The sequence below is a fragment of the Pleurodeles waltl genome, chromosome 4_1, assembly GCF_031143425.1.
Source record: "Pleurodeles waltl isolate 20211129_DDA chromosome 4_1, aPleWal1.hap1.20221129, whole genome shotgun sequence".
In the NCBI taxonomy this organism is placed as follows: domain Eukaryota; kingdom Metazoa; phylum Chordata; class Amphibia; order Caudata; family Salamandridae; genus Pleurodeles; species Pleurodeles waltl.
The window spans coordinates 411,059,495-411,077,368 of record NC_090442.1 but is presented as its reverse complement, the minus strand read 5'-3'; the positions used below and the strand labels follow the sequence as shown (position 1 = coordinate 411,077,368).

Sequence of the window (17,874 nt, the reverse complement as noted above, 5' to 3'; positions counted from 1 at the left end):
TTTGTTGATGCTCACTGTTATGCTCATTAGTTAGGTAAGCACCAAGACACAATCGGTAACAGGACCTTTTTGTCAAAATCCAAGTTTAGCATCCTGTTTGCCCTGGAATTCCTGAGAAGTTCACACAGTGACAAGGCAACAGGTTGTGAGGGTTTGTGTGTTTTTACAAACTCAGTTAGAGGAGAACATGGAACCCAACTATGGTAGGGATCAAAAAATCACAGGCTTTGTGATCATGGGCTGAAATGTTAACTCTTATTTTGTGTCTATGAAAAGGGTTGGGTGGCATGGGCGTAAAACCTATTTTGTTTGTAAACATAACTGTGATTAACTATATATTTAGGTTTTGTAATTCAGGCCCAGCTCCATATAGCAGAGATTTTCTTATATTGTTTTTTGTTTTTTTAAATTTAAGTTAATCAAAAACACCACATTACTAAGTTGTTATGTTGCAGTGCATCACTAAGTGAAAAAAAACATACACACATTTATTACAGGCTGCCACTTGAGAAAATAAACTATGCAGTATTGACATATCACTTGAAAATGTATAGTGCTTTGAAGTACTTATCATAAGAGGCTGCTGTGCCAGAGGTGTATCTAGGGTGACTCACTTTGGGCCAGACCAACACTAAATTAGCAAGTGCTCACTCTCTCACCTCTATGAGGCATTGTGCACGGTCAGTTCACCTGAGGCATAAGGATTAAAAGAAAGCACAAGAGAGATGGAGAAAGAACAACGGAAGGAGGTTGACATTTCATAAATGCATTCACCATGGAGATTTTCAGTTTCTTGCATAAAATGGTGGCGTTTAAGTCTTGTTGGTATATGTATTAAACAATTTATTATTCTCAATAGAGTTTCAGGTTTTACAGTTCCATGCCAAGTAATTCATCCATTTCAGGTTTCTCCTTGCAATCTTGACATTGTAGCTCTGATAAAAGAGGTCATTAGGACTGCAACTCCCAAATACCAAAGAGAAAATATTGCACTGGGTGAGTTACACACCTGGAACTGGGAAACTGGAGAGTTCTAGAAATATTGGCTTTGAAAGCAACTTCTAAGATTTTTGTCTTGACTGCACCAACAGACAAGTCAAATTCTGACCAAAGTTCAGAAATGTCAACATCTGATTTAGCTCCGACTGGCCAAACTGCTAGTGTTGCCATGTCATTTGTGACACATTCAATCAGCTGATATTTTAGTCTACAACACAGCGCATTTGATTAAATCAGAGAGCAACTGAAAGTGTCACACAGGACCTTAGGTCACCTGTCAAATATAGACTGCGTGCCACTCACCATAGTGTATTTTGCTCCTGATTTTGGAGCAAAGAGGTATCTGCGGACCTAACCATTTGAAAGCCCAGTGAAGCAATTCAAAGGATTTAAAAAGAGATATTAGCATAATAAATAAAAAATGTACAGCAACTTCCCATTAAGCCCAGCGTTTGCATTTGTACAGTATGGTAGTGGGTGTTTTATTTAGTGCCCTTCAAAAGAAGGTATTTAGAGAAGTAAAACATTTAAATAAAATAGGAAATCATCCTTTGCTTGCAGAGGATGTCGGGTTAAATCAAAAACGTTTTAAGATGTGGGCTGAATGGGCACTTGCCCAGGGCCCCCACCTTTAAAAGGCCCCCACCTTTAAAAGGCCCCACTGAGAAGGTGGGCCCCTGTCCAACCTCTGTCTATTTTTGTATCTCATTCTCTCCTCGAATCACCATTGTCATTCTGGGGATTTTTGGGGTCCCAGGCAAGACATAATTCAGCTGTTTTATGTGATCCCACTTTTGAAAGTTTAATGTATACATTAGGAAGTATAGGCATTGTGTGGGATTAAATTAGCACAAAACAGGTAATAAAATTCAACATTGCTCCAAACAGGAAGCTTAAAAATTTGTCATGCCTGAGTCCCCAAAAAGGACACTTGGTTAAATGGCCCTGAGAGTTAACAATAACCTTGCGCACGTAGATCAAAATAAACAAGGTCTGGTAGAATGTGACTTCAAGTCACCAGGACGTTTTGTTTTGAGGTTTGTATTTTTAATTACTAGCGCATTCTGGGAGTTGTAGTCTTGGTTAATTTCAAGTGGACTAGAGTACCTGAAAAGATGTGTCAAAGGCTTGGACTGGGAAAGTGGTATGATGTGACATGAAGTAATCTGGAAACCGTCGTCCTTGTCCGATCTGATAAGGGGACGTGGCTACTCTACTGCTTTATTCCCTAACAACGATAGCGTGTGACCACAGACCATTCTGAGGAAACTACATAGTAATAGTTTCAAGACAGAAATGTTTAGCTCCTGTGATGCTTCGGTGGAGGAGAGGGGTTTGCTAACATTTTTAGATGCCCGGTTTCAATTAAGTTTCAGAAAACAGAGGTAAAAGGAACCTTGTGCTCGAATACGCCCTCCTTCATATTGGAAAATTGGACTGTGATTGTTCAATTTTTGTGAAAATGATGTGGGTCAATATACGGCAAAACTGTGTTGCATCTATTGCCTCTCATTTTGTGTGTGTGGCCCACAGGCTCTGCCTTGGACTTTATTGGACCCAATGGGGCTCCCTGTGTGATTACCACAGCACATCATTTTGGGACTTTAGGGGAAAAGGAAATCGAATTGTCTTTCAGCGCCAAAATTATCACACTTCCTTTGATCACAAAGAGACAGTGGCAGGAGGGGGGGAGAAGGCTCAGAGGGGCGGGCCTCTATCAACAAGTCCTGCAACCCAAGGTGCGGCACGACAATGTCCAGACGATAAGGAGTGAGGGGTGACCGGCAAGCCTTACAATTGTTATCATCTGCTTCCCCCTCTTCTCGCAAAGAAACACTCCATCCATTTGCAGAAATTGTCTACGGAAATGTTACATCAAAACTAATCACACCGATTAAAATCAGCTTTTGTGCACAGGAAGAGAGAGGGCGCAATAAGCAAGTTGGAGGCTGGAGCGAAGGTGATTCCCCTCACACACACACACACACGCACGGAGAGCAATGAGACACAAAAATATGCCACATAAAGATATCTGTACTTTTTAAATCAATCCTGCAGCCCCTTTCATCAGTTAATTTAATGTCAACTGTTTTATGTACCCCCCACTCTCTCTCTCTGCTTTCTGGAATTGATTTAGACTCAAGGTGGAGGCATGAGCTATATTGTATCCTGCTCCCTGCCTTGAGGGGTTTTGAAGCCCTGGAGCAACTATTCTCTCTGTATTTGGTTCTCTTTACCTTGGCCAAGCTATTGCATTTCTTCCTGGCGTGGAGAGCAGATAAGCGTCCAGTTTCCTCCCGTTTGTTGTTATTATATATATAAATTGCTCTGTGATGGTTTACACTGGGGACCTTTTGGGCGCAGCTCGGGTGCTTTTAGCAAATCTCTCTCGGTCTCACTGATCATCACTACCTTGTGAAACAAGAACACAAACACTCTCACGAACACACCGGATGCAGAGACACAAGACGAAAAATAAAGTAAATAACACTACACCAGGGGTTGAAACAGGCCTCCCAGAAAACAGCCTCTAACATTTTTCCTCGATCTTTGAAACCACAGCACATGTAACCAGAAAATAAAATAATTTACAACCCTGATTAGAGAAACTGACTATAGCCACTGAAAACATCCAGCACTCTGGTCAAATGGTCTTTGCCTAAGAAAAACGTAGTCCTAACCAGATGCTACATAGGCACAAGTGGAAGGGTACAAGTACTAGGGCCATGCTCCAGGGGAGTGTGCAACTGAGGAAAAGGTGGGACAAAGAGCAAGGATTGACCACTAGCAAGCAAGGATTTTTTTGAGAACACTAACAAACCAATGGAAAAGCAGAGAGCCCACAAAGAAGTATATACTAAAGTATATACAGGAGGCCGTACGCTTATACTCAACCTAAAATGTTCCCTGAAAGCGGATGGAAGCAGTACCTTTGTCATTGGGACACTGATAAGAGAAGCACACGAGGAACACGAGCAAGAACCAGAAAATGTACGCTAGAGCCAGAACGGAGGAAAATTAACTGGCAAGCACAGGATCCAATGAAAAGCAAGGAAAGCAAGTGGGGGGTTTAAAATTTATAATGAATACAATAGATTTCACAAGTACAGCGCAAGAGCTGTGCAGGTGAAACCTAAACAAGCATTTGCAATGCAATAGATCTCGCGTTTGCTCGAGTTGAAGCTATTAGCGTTGTTAATTCCAACTGGACTTTCCTTGCCACATAAATTGAAAATGAAAAGTAAAACAGTTGACATAAGCAAGCTGATTCAAAGCACCATGGCTGCCATGAGCATCAGCACAAAGGAGACACAAAAGGAAAAATAAGTTTGCTTCTAGTCAAACATATAGGCAAACTTGCAATTATCCATGTAACAGGGTCGATGGCCAAGGCGGTAACAAAACTGCCCCAAGGAGGGACAAACGTAAAGCATTTATCAATGATAACAAGTGATTTTTGAAAGGCAAGCCCATGGACGAGTGATAGTGATGGGCGTGCGGTGGGCGTGGTTAAAAGCCCACAGATAGATTACAATAGGCCAGAGCGCCTGCACACTCAATCTAAAAAGGAACCAAAACCCAGGAGAAACTAACAATTTAGGTAGTAAGATGATAGGCCTCTGGAATATGGATTTTAACACTTACTGAGAGAATTAAAGGGCAATCAATGCCCTCATTATAGAGCAGAGTCAGAAAAGTAAAACAAAAAAGGTAGCAGCCCTGTCGGAGGAAGCACCAATTGGCACAAGACAGCATCCATCCCCGAGGGTGAAACCTTATGCAACTGTACGGCAAGTTCCACACAGTGGGGACCCTTGTAAAAGCAGTGATATTCCAGACCGAGCATATTAAGGGCTAGAGCAGGTAAATTATCAAACTTCGCTTCAAAATTAAATTAAAGTAGTTTCATTAGAAGCCAACCAAATTCAGTAATGCAGACTTTGTCAAACACATGCCATTAATGCATCGTATATGTAGGTGAAAACTCCTGCCTTCAAGCTAAAAAATTTACGTTTTGGAAAGCATACCAACATTAAGAAATACCTACCCTCTTCCACCTTCCCTTGAATACAGCTGAAACCAGATGCTGTAGAGCTGTGTCTTGAAATCCTTCAGGGTCGGTTTTGCTAATTTCTTTTGGACCAGGTACTCATGAGCCATCTGTGATAAAGAGAATACAACTCACAAATCATGTACGACATTTTAGACAAGAATGGGTAAAAAAATAAAAAAAATAAAAAAAATATATATATAAAAAACAAAAAACAAAAAAGAAGAGATTCTAATATATTTTAATACCTACTTTCATAACTGCAGTTTCCAAAATTGCATCCAAAAAACTATTGTTTTCAGCAACCTCTTCAGGAGTCACAACCTCTGTTACGCCAGTTGACATTTCATAGTTGTCCAAGAGAGACACAAATGCTAGAAAAGTAATTCAAACACATTTTAGTATGAAAATGTCACTAGCTTTGGTGGCGTAAGTAAGTTATCCGACACGTACTTTGAATTATTAAAGTTAATGCATCCGTCAGATACCAAGCTGCAGTGCTTTCAGGGAGAAACCGGAATGACCACTGACTTTTGAAACATAGCGTCAACCCTTCTCTAAGAAGGCAGAGATTAATGCCATGGACGATTCAGCAGTACTATTGGGCTACGATGTTTCCAGAGTAGTGTAAAAATACATATCTAGCTATTCATCTAAGTGCAGACATTTTCTTGATACCCATACCCATGTTTGCTACAAGGTGAGGTACTGAAGCACTTTACATTGGGCAGCAGTAGTTAACTTTCACTAGTGGGATTAGTTTTAAGCCCTTAAGAAAACCATTTAAAGCAGTGGTCCCCAACCCTTTGACTCCCGAGGAACTATTGCAGCTCACTGTGCTAGATTACGACTGAAACTTATTAACTGCACAGGGACTAAAGAATATGTGACAAAAGCAGTTAACCCCCTGTGCTATGTACATAAAGTACTGTTCTGTGATAAGCAAGATACATGTTCTTTGCAGCAGGCATATTAACCATCTGCTCTACTTTAGATGAGTCAAAACTCCCATCTCTCGCCAGCAGGTACATTAATCTCCTGAGTTATCTTGACATGTATTTTGCCTGACAACTGCTGGATATACAATGAACTTTGCAGTGCTTTTAGAAATGCTGCACAAATGAAGTAACAAATATAAAAACACTTGTGTTTCTGTTTAGACCCTAGTTGGAGAAGGGCCTACCCACCAGCCCAGGCCTTGAGATGCCTGGAAATGTGTCACAGACCCCTGGGGATCCATGGACCACAGGTTGGGAACCACTCATTTAAAGGATTTAGTTTAGTTTCTATGTGGTAGATTAATTTAACAGGAGCTAGATGTGATCTTTAGTGGGGGGCGGGGGGGTTAATGTGGATTCACACAAATAGTTGGTGGTATTAATAGATGAGCTACAAGAGATTAGGTATTGTTAGGGTGTAGAGATAGGTCTTTTAAAGGAACAGTTGTGTTCTTTGAAATGAAGTGTGGGCAACTTATAGAAATACGAATAATAGAGATTAGGGCAAACAAGCATTTGATTTAGCATAGGCTGTGCTCAGAGAACGAAACATTCAGAGGACGGAAAGTATAGAGAGGCAACCATTTGAAGTTTTAAGTGAAGGTTAATTTTCATAGGAATACAGATAAAGCCTGTAGGAAACTGGCACTTGTTGCAGTTACACCCCGCCCCCCACACAAACACACTTTTTGGCTGATATTGATGCAGACCTGACAGAGTGTGTTGGGACCCTGCTGACCAGGCCCAAGCACCAGTGATCTTTCCCTAAACTGTACCTTGGTTTTCACAACTGGCACAGCCCTGGCACACAGTTAAGTCCCTTGTAAAAGGTACCCATGGTACCAAGGGTGCTGTGGCCTGGGGAGGTCTATAAGGGCTGCAGCAAGTATTATGCCACCCTAGGGGACCCCTCACTCAGCACATGCACACTGCCTTGCAGCTTGTGTGTGCTGGTGGGGAGAAAAAGACTAAGTCGACATAGCACCCATCTCAGGATGCCATGCCCACAAACCACTGCCTGTGGCACAGGCAAGTTACCCCTCTAGCAGGCCTTACAGTCGTAAGGCAGGGTGCATTATACCACAGGTGAAGGCATAGCTGCATGAGCAATATGCCCCTACAGTGTCTAAGTTCATTCCTAGACATTGTAAGTGCAGTGTAGCCATATTAAGTATATGGTCTGGGAGTTTGTCATTATGAACTTCACTGATCCATAAAGGCTTCATTGAAAACTGGGAAGTTTGGGATCACACTTCTCAGCAAAATAAAACCACAATGATGCCAGTGTGGGATTGATTGGCTAACATACATGGGGCAGCTCTTAAATGCACTCTGTTTGCATTTTTCAAACTGCTGGTGTACAACTTACCCGTCTGTGCCAGCCTGCCACTTTCAGACAAGTTTGACCACATAGGGTGAGTACATTTGCACACTCTGTGGCCAGAAACAAAGCCTGTCCTGGGTGGAGGCGCTTCATACCTCCCCCCTACAGGAACTGTAACACCTGGCGGTGATCCTCAAAGGCTAGATCCTCAGCTAGTGGAGATGTCCTCCTCCCGGACAAAGCCCCAACTTTGGCAGCAAGTTCAGTGGGAAAATTAGGGGAAACAAAGGAGAGACCACCTGTTTTGCTTTACTGCTGACTGAGCCAAAATGCACACACTGATAGGAGTCGAAAAGATTCTCTGGAATGCACCTCTTAATCTGAAGAGGACATTTATTATATATTTTTGCAAGGCTCGTGAAGGAAGGCCTGTATAGCTAAAAGTGTACTTTTAAAATGTGCAACAATGAAGTAAGACCATGTAGAAAGGATACAAACACCTATATTGATATATGTATACATATTCATACACGATGCAAAGCAAATTATTAATAAAAATGCATCACCGTAGGGCCTGTCTGGTGCTTCATCTTTCTCCTGCCAGCAAGTCGATGACCCCGGTTTAACTGCAACGAGAAAGAGCGATCTCTACCCTCACGGGAAATAATCAGGCATTCGACGTCTAAATCCTGATTGAGGTCTCTCAATCTCCCACTGTCGACCTGGGTCTCTTATATATCTTAAGCAACGAGGAAGGAGCTTTCTGGAAAAACCCCTCCTGTTCGGTAAAAAGTACTGAAAAATGCAGGCTATTTTAGGTGAACTTTGAAAGAAACACATCCGAACTTGGCCAAAATCCCAGGTGTCTTCTTCAAAACTAAACCATTCCCTACTGTACCATAAACGTCAGTCTAGTACATCCTTATTTTGCTAACTCCTCCACATTAGGTCCTAGCCCTTCAGTGAGACAAGAAAAGGCAGAATAGAAAACATGTTGCATAACATGTTCTGTACATAAAACTAATCGCACTTTTAACATGGCAGTGAAGCTAAGGCAAAGCTGAATACAAAATGGAGTCTGTAACTGGTGACCACTAATGTGACGGTAGACAGCTAAGCCAAGTGCAAAGTGGTGCGACACGAAATCAGTGGTCAAAACACAAATATCACTACACCACCCCATCCAGGACCACCCCTAAGGTGTCCAGAGCTGAGGTGACCCCGCCCCCTCCCAGCAGAATCTTCCATCTTGGTTTGGAGGACAGGGACCAACAGGGATAGGAAAGGCCCCCTCCCCAAAGTGAGTGGCCATTGGCTACTGCCCTCGGACTCCTAAAACGCCCCTAAATCTAGGATTTAAGGGCCTCCCTGAACCCAGCTCACCACATTCCTGGCGACTTACATAAAGGACTGCTATGCTGAAACCCCCATGCGAGGAGAAGGAAGATGATAATTGCTTTGGCCCCAGCCCTACCAGACTGTCTCCTGCTTCAAAGAACCTGCAAAAAGACCAGCGACGGTCCAGCAGGCCCAGCGACCTCTGCCAGCTCCAGAGGACTGCCCTGCACCCATTGGGGGGCGTGGAGAGGGTTGGGGCAGGGATGTACAAGTTGTGAGGGCCTACCCCTCCAACATGTACACAGGGTCACAAAACCCCCAAACCACCAATCATTTATGACAGCTGTGTCGCCCTGTAATAGAACTGTACATCAGGAGTCACATCAACCCCCTCATATGTGGACTTATGGCATCTACATAGAGCAATTTGTGGTGGACCAGAGTTCCATAGAAAGCCATGCAGCAGGCAGTGGATGCAAACAAAGAAGGATGCCGGCATGGTAAACAGGAAATTCTGGAGTTGATATAAGAGTTGGGGAAGGTCCACCATCTTAAAGATGGCAGAGATGGCATCCCAGTCAGCACAGTTCAACAAACAGGCAATGATGGGCCATGGTGTGGCCCCTAAAGGGGGCTGTGCTGCAAAATATCCGAGGGCCTGGTCCACTATGAAGCATTGCGATACTGCATTGGGCGGCACCAAGGACCGTAGACAGGTCATGACAAAAGCAGTGACATCCCAACACTCCACCCCCCTCCGGGATGCCCCCACCCCGATATTATTCCGCAGAGCACTGCCCTCCTCCTCTTCCACTCATGCATTCAACAGGGCCACAGTGTCGTCATTTCAGATTGGCAAAACCTAAAGGAGCCCCCTGCCATAACCTGGTTTCTTAATCTGCCACTTTGTCTGCTGTATAGTGTAGGTCCTGGCGGATAAGAGAGATCTACTCAGAGTTCACCGATCTTCCCTTCAACTGAAGCGCAAACCTCCTGGTGGCAGGATGGGTGGAGGCCTTAGGGGCATCACCCTGAGTGCCCACCGAGATGGGCAGGGTCTCTGCGGGGGTGGTGGGGTTAGTGTGCTTGCCTATCTTTTGCTGCATGGATGGCTGGACGGCTTATCTGCGATAGAACATTGGAAAAGGGCAACACCCCCTCGTGAAACATTGAAGCCCTATTCCGGAGAAAGCAGCACTAAGTCAGGCCTCCTTCACAGCATGGATCTACAGCACAACAAGGTCACCGGGGCTGCGTCACTAGAAGTTCATGCCAACGGACTCCCCTCTGGTCCAGGCAGTAGGGCCCATCTGACAGCGACCACCAGGCTGTGCCCCCACCCTCCCAATGACAGGCCAAAGGAAGGGGAGACTGTCCAATCCGCACCACGGAGGACAATGGAGGCAGCACACCAGCAGACAGTGTCCAGGACCCTGCAGCACAAAAATGGCTGCCAAAATCTTTCTGGCCCCCTGGCCTGGACCTGGGTGGGATGGTGTCACACCCCCATGGTCCAGTAGGCAAGGGGTCAGCTAACCCACCACAAACGGATCCCTACACTCAGTGGTTTCGGAGCAGCTAGTCCCCACTAGTGCAGCAAGGCCTGCAGCACGAAACCACACAGCCACTAATCCACGGGCCAAGAGCAGAGAAGGCTGGGGGGGGGTGGGGGGAGGGAGAGAAGAATGGGGAGTCCCCAGCCCTCACCAGAAGCAACAGAGGAAAGGGGGGGGGACCTCCACAGGCCAACCCAGCCACCGACTGCAGCCACCAGACCCCGCAACTCGGGTCATGACCAGAGGTAGCATTGCGTAAGGTGAATGGCTAGTTCAGGACTCCACATCTGTCACCTTCTCCCCAGAAGGCCACAGCATAGGCTCGAAGTGCAGGGGCCACTCAACCAACCCCTCCCCCACCCAGGCTGGAGAGGCTCGGGGGGGGTGGGTAATGGGGTGCCTCCAGCATCCCCTCCAACCAAAGAAGACACTTATCGGAAGGACGGGTAGAAAAGCTTCACCCTTTGGCCCAACCCGGCCGCCTACGTCCAGTCCGGACCTCCTCGACTGTACATGAAATTGCCTGACTAACACTGGCAACAATATACATCTGTGTTGGAAAGAGTGACAGAGTGTGTATGTGCAGGAAGGATATATTTAGTGATTAAATAATTGCATTTGCCTCCTCGTGTTTAGCACTTCCATCAATAAAAATTTCACAAAATGTGTGAAACCATAAAATATTACATCCCCTTATTCAAAATTAGGGAGCAGAAGAGTCAGGCATTGTACATATAGTCTGCTTTTCAAAACCAAATTCCATTTGTCCATACTCTAGCTCCGATCCTTAACACATTGGAACACAGGAACCTTTACCCACCACAACCCCTAATTGACCCTGGGACCTGCACCCATGTTGTCCAGCCCACCCTAGAAGTACTGATGAACCTTGCACGGGGGGTAGACAGGCAAGGGTAAATATATTATTATTATATTATTTGCAAGGGCCTGCCCTTAAAATAGATCTTTGGATAGGATCAAAACAGTGGAAAGCAGTCCTTTCAACTAAAAGGATGGTCCTGTGAGCACTCCTTGGTCCTACACAGTTTCCCACCTACCTACCTCATTCTTCCTGTAGGCATGCCTTTCATCACTTCTATACCTTTGCCTGCCCCCCCTCCCCACCCCAAAGCTAAATGCCTTAAATGGCCTGCATTTGCCACTGACTTTCATATGGTGGAACGCAGTGCTTTAAGTGAGATGAGAAAGGTGTTTGGGTGGTGGTGGGGGGCTAAAGGAGGCATGGTAAAAGTGTAACTAAGCTTTTTTACCCCCACAAGAGGCATGGTCTATGTAATTAAAGGCATGGCTTAAAACATGCAAGCTAAAATTCTTGCGAAACACAGCAAGCCCCCTAAGCAGTAACTCAGTGCCACTCATGTATTTTCTGTTACTGCATCCAGAACAACAACAACAATGGATACACGCCTAAAATAAGTCAGATCTATTGGCTTTGCAAATACAGTAGCAGTATGAAATAACTGAGTAACACTTGTATTGAGAATAATTAGGATTGAAAATATGTCCGTTCTGAAAATGTGAGGCCAACCCCCACATATTGGGACCTCGTACCTTGAAGATACTAAAGCTATATGAGCAAGCTTCTGGGCACTGAATGATATGGACCATATCTCTGCTGGTCCCTCGCTAAGGCAATCACAGGACCACATCTTGGCAAACATGTAACTATTTGAAAACTGAGCTTCTAGTACCTGGGTGTAAACATTTCCTGAGATCCCGACTAGTCACAGAGCCTTAATCTCTCACCCCTAGTTACTAAAATGAAACAGAACTTCCAGAGATGGGAACGGCTCCTGAACCATCTGCTTGGGAGAGTAGCTCTATTTAAAATGATGATCCCCCGCAATTATATATATTTCAAACGTTTCCCTATGAGATATCAAACCAATGATTCAAGTAACTCACTACGATAATTTTTTTAACTTCTTCTGGGTGGGTTACTCACCAAACATGCCGGCAACCAGCATATGATGGAGGGGCGGGGAAAGCTGATCTCCAATGGTACTTCTGGGCATCCCAGCTATTGGTAATTAACAACTGGCTGAGCGGCATCTGGGATGATTTGGCACACAGAGTACAGCATGCACAACTAGGACATACTGGAAAATAAATAAACAGAAGAACTTACAGGATCCGGGAGAGTGCCAGCCCTACTCTTTTTTGATTGAGAGAGAGGGAAGCACATCACCACACAAAGTAATTTCCTTCAGTTCCAGGGACTACTTTGGCAATGTGTGCTTTTTGAGACTTAAACATTTTTGCTTTTAGCCAATGTTTTTGTAATATTGGTGAGGGCCACAAAACTCCCAAAATAATGTTTTTGCAAAAACTATGCCAAAACACATTGACAGACCCGGACTAGTTCCATCGGGCACTGGGCGTTTCCCTGGGAAGCTAGAAGAGAAGGGCTGTTTTAGTGTTAAAAAGGCCCCTGCCATCATCTCGGTGAGTGTCTGTGCCTTTGACATTGGTGATGTCTGGCCTCAACATGGTCTGGCTATAGGGAGCAGGCCTGGTCCTTGGTGCTAAGCAGCTTGGGTTTATACAGGCCTGAAGGCACAGCATACAGCAGGCCTACTGTTGCGGCAGCAGCATGCGCCTCCTCCTCCATGGCCTTTAATATTAATTAAAAAACTGTTTTTCTTTTTTTTTTTTTTTTTTTAAAGATAAATAGGGCTCCTGCCCCTGCAGGGCCTTACATCATGCAGATTCTTGGGTGAACCCTATTAGATCTTCCATTGGAGCCAGAAGTGTTGGGGAGGCTGAAGCTTACAGGAGGTTGGTGCACCAGAAAGTAAATGATGCCGGCCCACCAACTGCAATTCCTGTCACGCTTTAAAACCTTTTACTTGTGCAAGTGTTTGCAAACTTGTTAGGAAGAGTGCTAACTGTCACCAGGACACCACACTGAAAAATACGATGAGAAACACTGGCCTATGTCCTCTGGACTGGGTGGGATGAGGGCCTGCTGCTTGTGGGGCTTGCCTCAGGTATGGCTGGACAGAGAGCCAAAGTGACACAAGCCACAACTGTAGTCAAAAAAAGAATGTGGATTCAGATTTGAGGTCACCTCACATCCTGGCTGGCTCCACCAGTGTCTGACCGAGCTCAGTTAACTGCAGAACAACAGGGAAAAGAGATATGTTTGCCCTTGTGCCCACGGGCAAAATACCTCCTCCAGGCATTGAGTGACCGCCTGACAGTGCTTGAGAGGGAGGAAGCTATCAATAGTACAGAAGATGCAGTGGCACAGGGGCCAAGGTAGCTCAGGCCCTTTTTTTACTCTTGGACTATAGACTAAGGCCCAACTTTCTAGTTGGCATAACGGCCCTTGGCACCCTTGCTTCGTCACTGGGGCCTCTTGTGCGCTGTTTGGAGCATAAACACATAATGGGAGTCTGCCCAAATCAAAGATAGAGGCTGGAGCTACTGGTAACGGAGAACGCTAGCCTGCCATGTGATATTCCCTTACTATCTTCTGGAAACCAGTAGGCAAATAAACAAAAATTTAATTGCAGCAATTAGCAGTCAGATCAGGTCAGTGTTTTCTGCCCCAAGTGGACTTGTACAAGAAACTTGTTTGGCATTAAGTACTGCAAGGACTCAAGAGACCATCAAGTAGGTCTCAGTTCAGGGTTTTGACCACCATTACTTCATTTAAACCAAATGAACGAGTTACTTACCTTCGGAAACAACTTTTCTGGTGGATACATTAGCTACCTGTGGATTCCTCACCTAATGAATACTCCCTTTGCGCCAGCATTCAACGGAAATCTTGTTCCTAGCTTCTGCACGTCGACGAGGAAGTCACAATTGCCCATGCGACGCCGTCTGACGTCATACAGGCAATAACAGGTCCTTGCCGACGTGCTGACGTCAGTACCAACATTTTTTTACGTGCCTGAGAATAATAGGCCATTGAGATAAAAGAACAAACAGCAATATTTAATGATATTCTAAATAAATACATTATCCTAAGAACTTAATTCTTCCTTTTTTTTTTTTTTAAACAAATAAAGAAACATATGAACAATTATATATATACATATGAACATATATACAGAATATATATATATATGTATATATATATATATATATATATATATATATATATATATATATATATATAAAGTCCTCAAAACCAAGGGGAGCACACTCAAGAACTACTTGGTTAGACCAGACAGGCAACGGGGAGGTGGGTGGGACCGTGAGGAATCCACAGGTAGCTAATGTATCCACCAGAAAAGTCATTACCAAAGGTAAGTAACTCGTTCTTCTGATGGATACAACTACCTGTGGATTCCTCACCTAATGAATAGAGTCCCAAAGCAATACCGCACTCGGTGGAGGGTGCCTGAATGGTCAAACCAAGAAATCCTGCAGCACCGACCGTGCAAAATGGCCATCCCTTCTGACCTCAGAGTCCAAGCAGTAATGCTTCGCAAAAGTGTGAAGGGATGACCAAGTTGCGGCCTTGCAGATGTCAACCACAGGAACACCCCTAGCCAAGGCCGATGAGGCTGACTTAGCTCTGGTGGAATGAGCTCTTATACCATCAGGAGGTTCTTCCTTGCTAAAGAGTAACACAATTTAATGCAAAGAACAACCCACCTGGAGAGTGTTCTCTTGTGGACTGCCTTTCCTCTCCTCTTTCCCACGTACCCGATGAAGAGCTGGTCCTCCAGCCTGAAATCCTTCATCCTATCCATATAAAAGCTTAGCGCCCTCCTTGGATCTAAGCGGTGCAGTCTATCTTCTTCCTTTGAAAGATGAGGTGGAGGATAAAACGTGGAAAGACTAATCGTTTGGGCCATATGAAAGGGTGAAACAACCTTCGGTAGGAAAGCCGCCTTGGTCCTCAACACCACCTTATCCCCATAAAAAGATGTATAAGGGGGTTTTACAGATAGAGCTTGTAACTCACTTACTCTCCTTGCAGATGTAATTGCAACCAGAAAAACCGTCTTTAGGACCAATAACCTTATGGGGCCAGAATGCATAGGCTCAAAAGGGGACCCCATAAGGAAAGTTAGAACCAAATTTAAATCCCATTGAGGCATAACGAAAGGAGTAGGAGGGAATTTATTAATAAGACATTTCAAGAATCTAAGTACTATAGGGGATTTGAACAAAGAAGGCTGGTCTGGAAGACAAAGAAAGGCTGAAAGGGCAGACAAGTATCCCTTAATCGTAGCCACTGCACAACCCCTCTGTGCTAGAGACAATGCAAAAGATAAAATATCTGAAAAGTGAGCACATAAGGGATCAATCTGCCTCTCTCCACACCAAACCACAAATTTAGACTACCTATTAGCGTAGAAAGATTTAGTGGAGTGTCGCCTGGCCGCTAAGATAACATCCACTACATCAGGCGGGAGAGAGAAGGAACTCAGGTTGCCCCGTTCAATCTCCAGGCATGAAGGTGCAGGCTCTAGAGGTGGGGGTTTAAAACCTGCCCCTGCGACTGGAGAGGAGGTCTGCCCTGAGAGGGAGACCGAGCGGAGGGCACAGAGAGTTGTAGAAGGTCCGTGTACCATACCCTCCTTGGCCAATCCGGAGATATTAAGATGACTTGGGCACGGTCTTGGCGGATTTTCCTCAAAACTCGAGGAATGAAAAGGTATGGGGGGAAACGCGTAAAGCAACTGGTCGCACCAGGTCATCTGAAACGCGCCCCACAATGCTCCTTGTCCCGGATACTGGAGGCTGCAGAATAACGGGCAGTGCGAGTTCTCCCGAGTGGCAAACAGATCTATCCGAGGAAACCCCCACATCTGGAAGATTAGACGGACTTGATCCGGATGGAGGCGCCACTTGTGATCGGCCGAGAAATGGCGACAGACTGTCCGCACGTACATTCAAGACTCCGGCCAGATGATTTGCTACCAAGCAAATCTGATGGTCCTTTGCCCAGGACCATAGCCGGAGAGCTTCTCTGCAGAGAAGGTACGACCCTACCCCTCCCTGCTTGTTTATATACCACATCGTGGTAGTATTGTCCGTCAGGACCTGAACCGACTGACCATGAAGGGATGGGAGGAAGGCCTTGAGAGCCAGACGTACAGCCCGTAACTCCAACAGATTTATATGAAACATCTGTTCTACTGGAGACCAAAGACCTTTGATCTACAGGTCCCCCAGATGAGCTCCCCACCCTAGAGTGGAAGCATCCGTTATTACTGTGGCCACAGGTGGAGCTTGCGAGAACGGCCTTCCACGGGAAAGATTGCCGTCCGCAATACACCATTTCAAATCCGTGGCAGCATCCCTGGAGATCCTTACAGAGCCTTCAGATCTCCTCTGTGTTGAGACCACTGCCTTCGGAGGCACCACTGAAGAGCCCTCATGTACCAGCGAGCATGTGTGACCAACAGTATGCAAGAAGCAAACAGACCGAGCAAACGTAGGACCTTGAGGACCGAAATAACCGCTCCAATTCGAAACATTGGAACCAACGCCTGAATGTCCTGAATCCGCTGAGGCGGAGGAAAGGCTTGATTCAATGTCGTATCCAGTACTGCCCCTATGAACAGGAGGCGCTGTGAGGGCTCTAGGTGAGATTTGGGCACGTTCACTGAAAAGCCCAGGTCGAACAACAACTGAGTGGTCGACTGAAGGTGATGCAACACGAGCTCTGGAGACTTGGCTTTGATCAACCAGTCGTCCAGATAAGGAAATACTGCTATCCCCTTCCTTCTGAGCTCCGCTGCAACCACCGACATCACCTTCGTGAAGACTCGAGGTGCCGAAGTGAGACCAAACGGGAGGACCGCAAACTGCTGCGACCCCACCACAAACCGGAGATACTTCCTGTGAGACTTGAGTATTGGGATATGAAAGTAAGCATCCTGCAAGTCGACAGACACCATCCAATCTCCTTTGTTCAGCGCCAAAAGCACCTGAGCTAGGGTCAGCATCTTGAACTTTTCCTGTTTGAGGAACCAATTCAAGATCATCAGGTTCAGGATTGGCCTCAACCGACCATTCTTCTTGGGAATCAGGAAGTATCTCGAGTAACAACCTTGACCCCTTTCCTGATCTGGAACCAACTCCACCGCGCCCTTTGAAAGGAGGACTTGAACCTCCTGTTCTAGCAACAGGAGGTGTTCTTCTGAGCAGTAAGATGGACGGGGCAGGATGGGGGCGGAAACTCCCGAAAGGGTAGGGTATAGCCTTTTCTCACAATGCTGATACCCCAGGAGTCTGATGTTATGACCTCCCACTTGTGGAGAAAATTTAGTAACCTCCCCCCTACAGGAGTGGAGTGAGAAGGAATTGGCGGAAGCCTAAGGCTGCTTCCCATGCTGCACCCCTCCAGAGGATGAGGAAGAGGCAGAGTGCTGCTGAGTGGCTCCCCTGGTACGGATCCTACCTCTCCCTCTGAAAGAGCTATAGGAGAGAGCAGAGGTAGGTTGCTGGAATTTTCCTCGAAAGGAGGAGGAGGAACCACGACCAAATCCTCGAAACCTCCTAAAAAATCTGGAAGTAGCAGCAGAAGTGGCTTGCAAGCCCAACGACTTGGCAGTGGCCCTACTCTCCTTGAACCTTTCTAAGGCCGAATCCGCCTTGGTGCCGAAAAGCTCGTCA

At 45.5% G+C, this 17,874-nt stretch overlaps 1 protein-coding gene across 2 annotated transcripts in view; it reads right to left on the bottom strand.

The window, feature by feature from the left end:
- LOC138287800 (poly(U)-specific endoribonuclease-A-like) overlaps window positions 1–17,874 on the bottom strand; it is a 349,705-nt gene that overhangs the window by 63,862 nt on the left and 267,969 nt on the right. For both annotated transcript variants that reach the window (XM_069228645.1, XM_069228646.1), the window contains 2 exons: window positions 5,303–5,424; window positions 5,048–5,160 (listed from right to left, as the gene is read on the bottom strand). In XM_069228645.1, coding sequence (XP_069084746.1) covers window positions 5,048–5,160; window positions 5,303–5,424 — 235 coding nt within the window. The remainder of the gene's footprint in view (window positions 1–5,047; window positions 5,161–5,302; window positions 5,425–17,874) is intronic.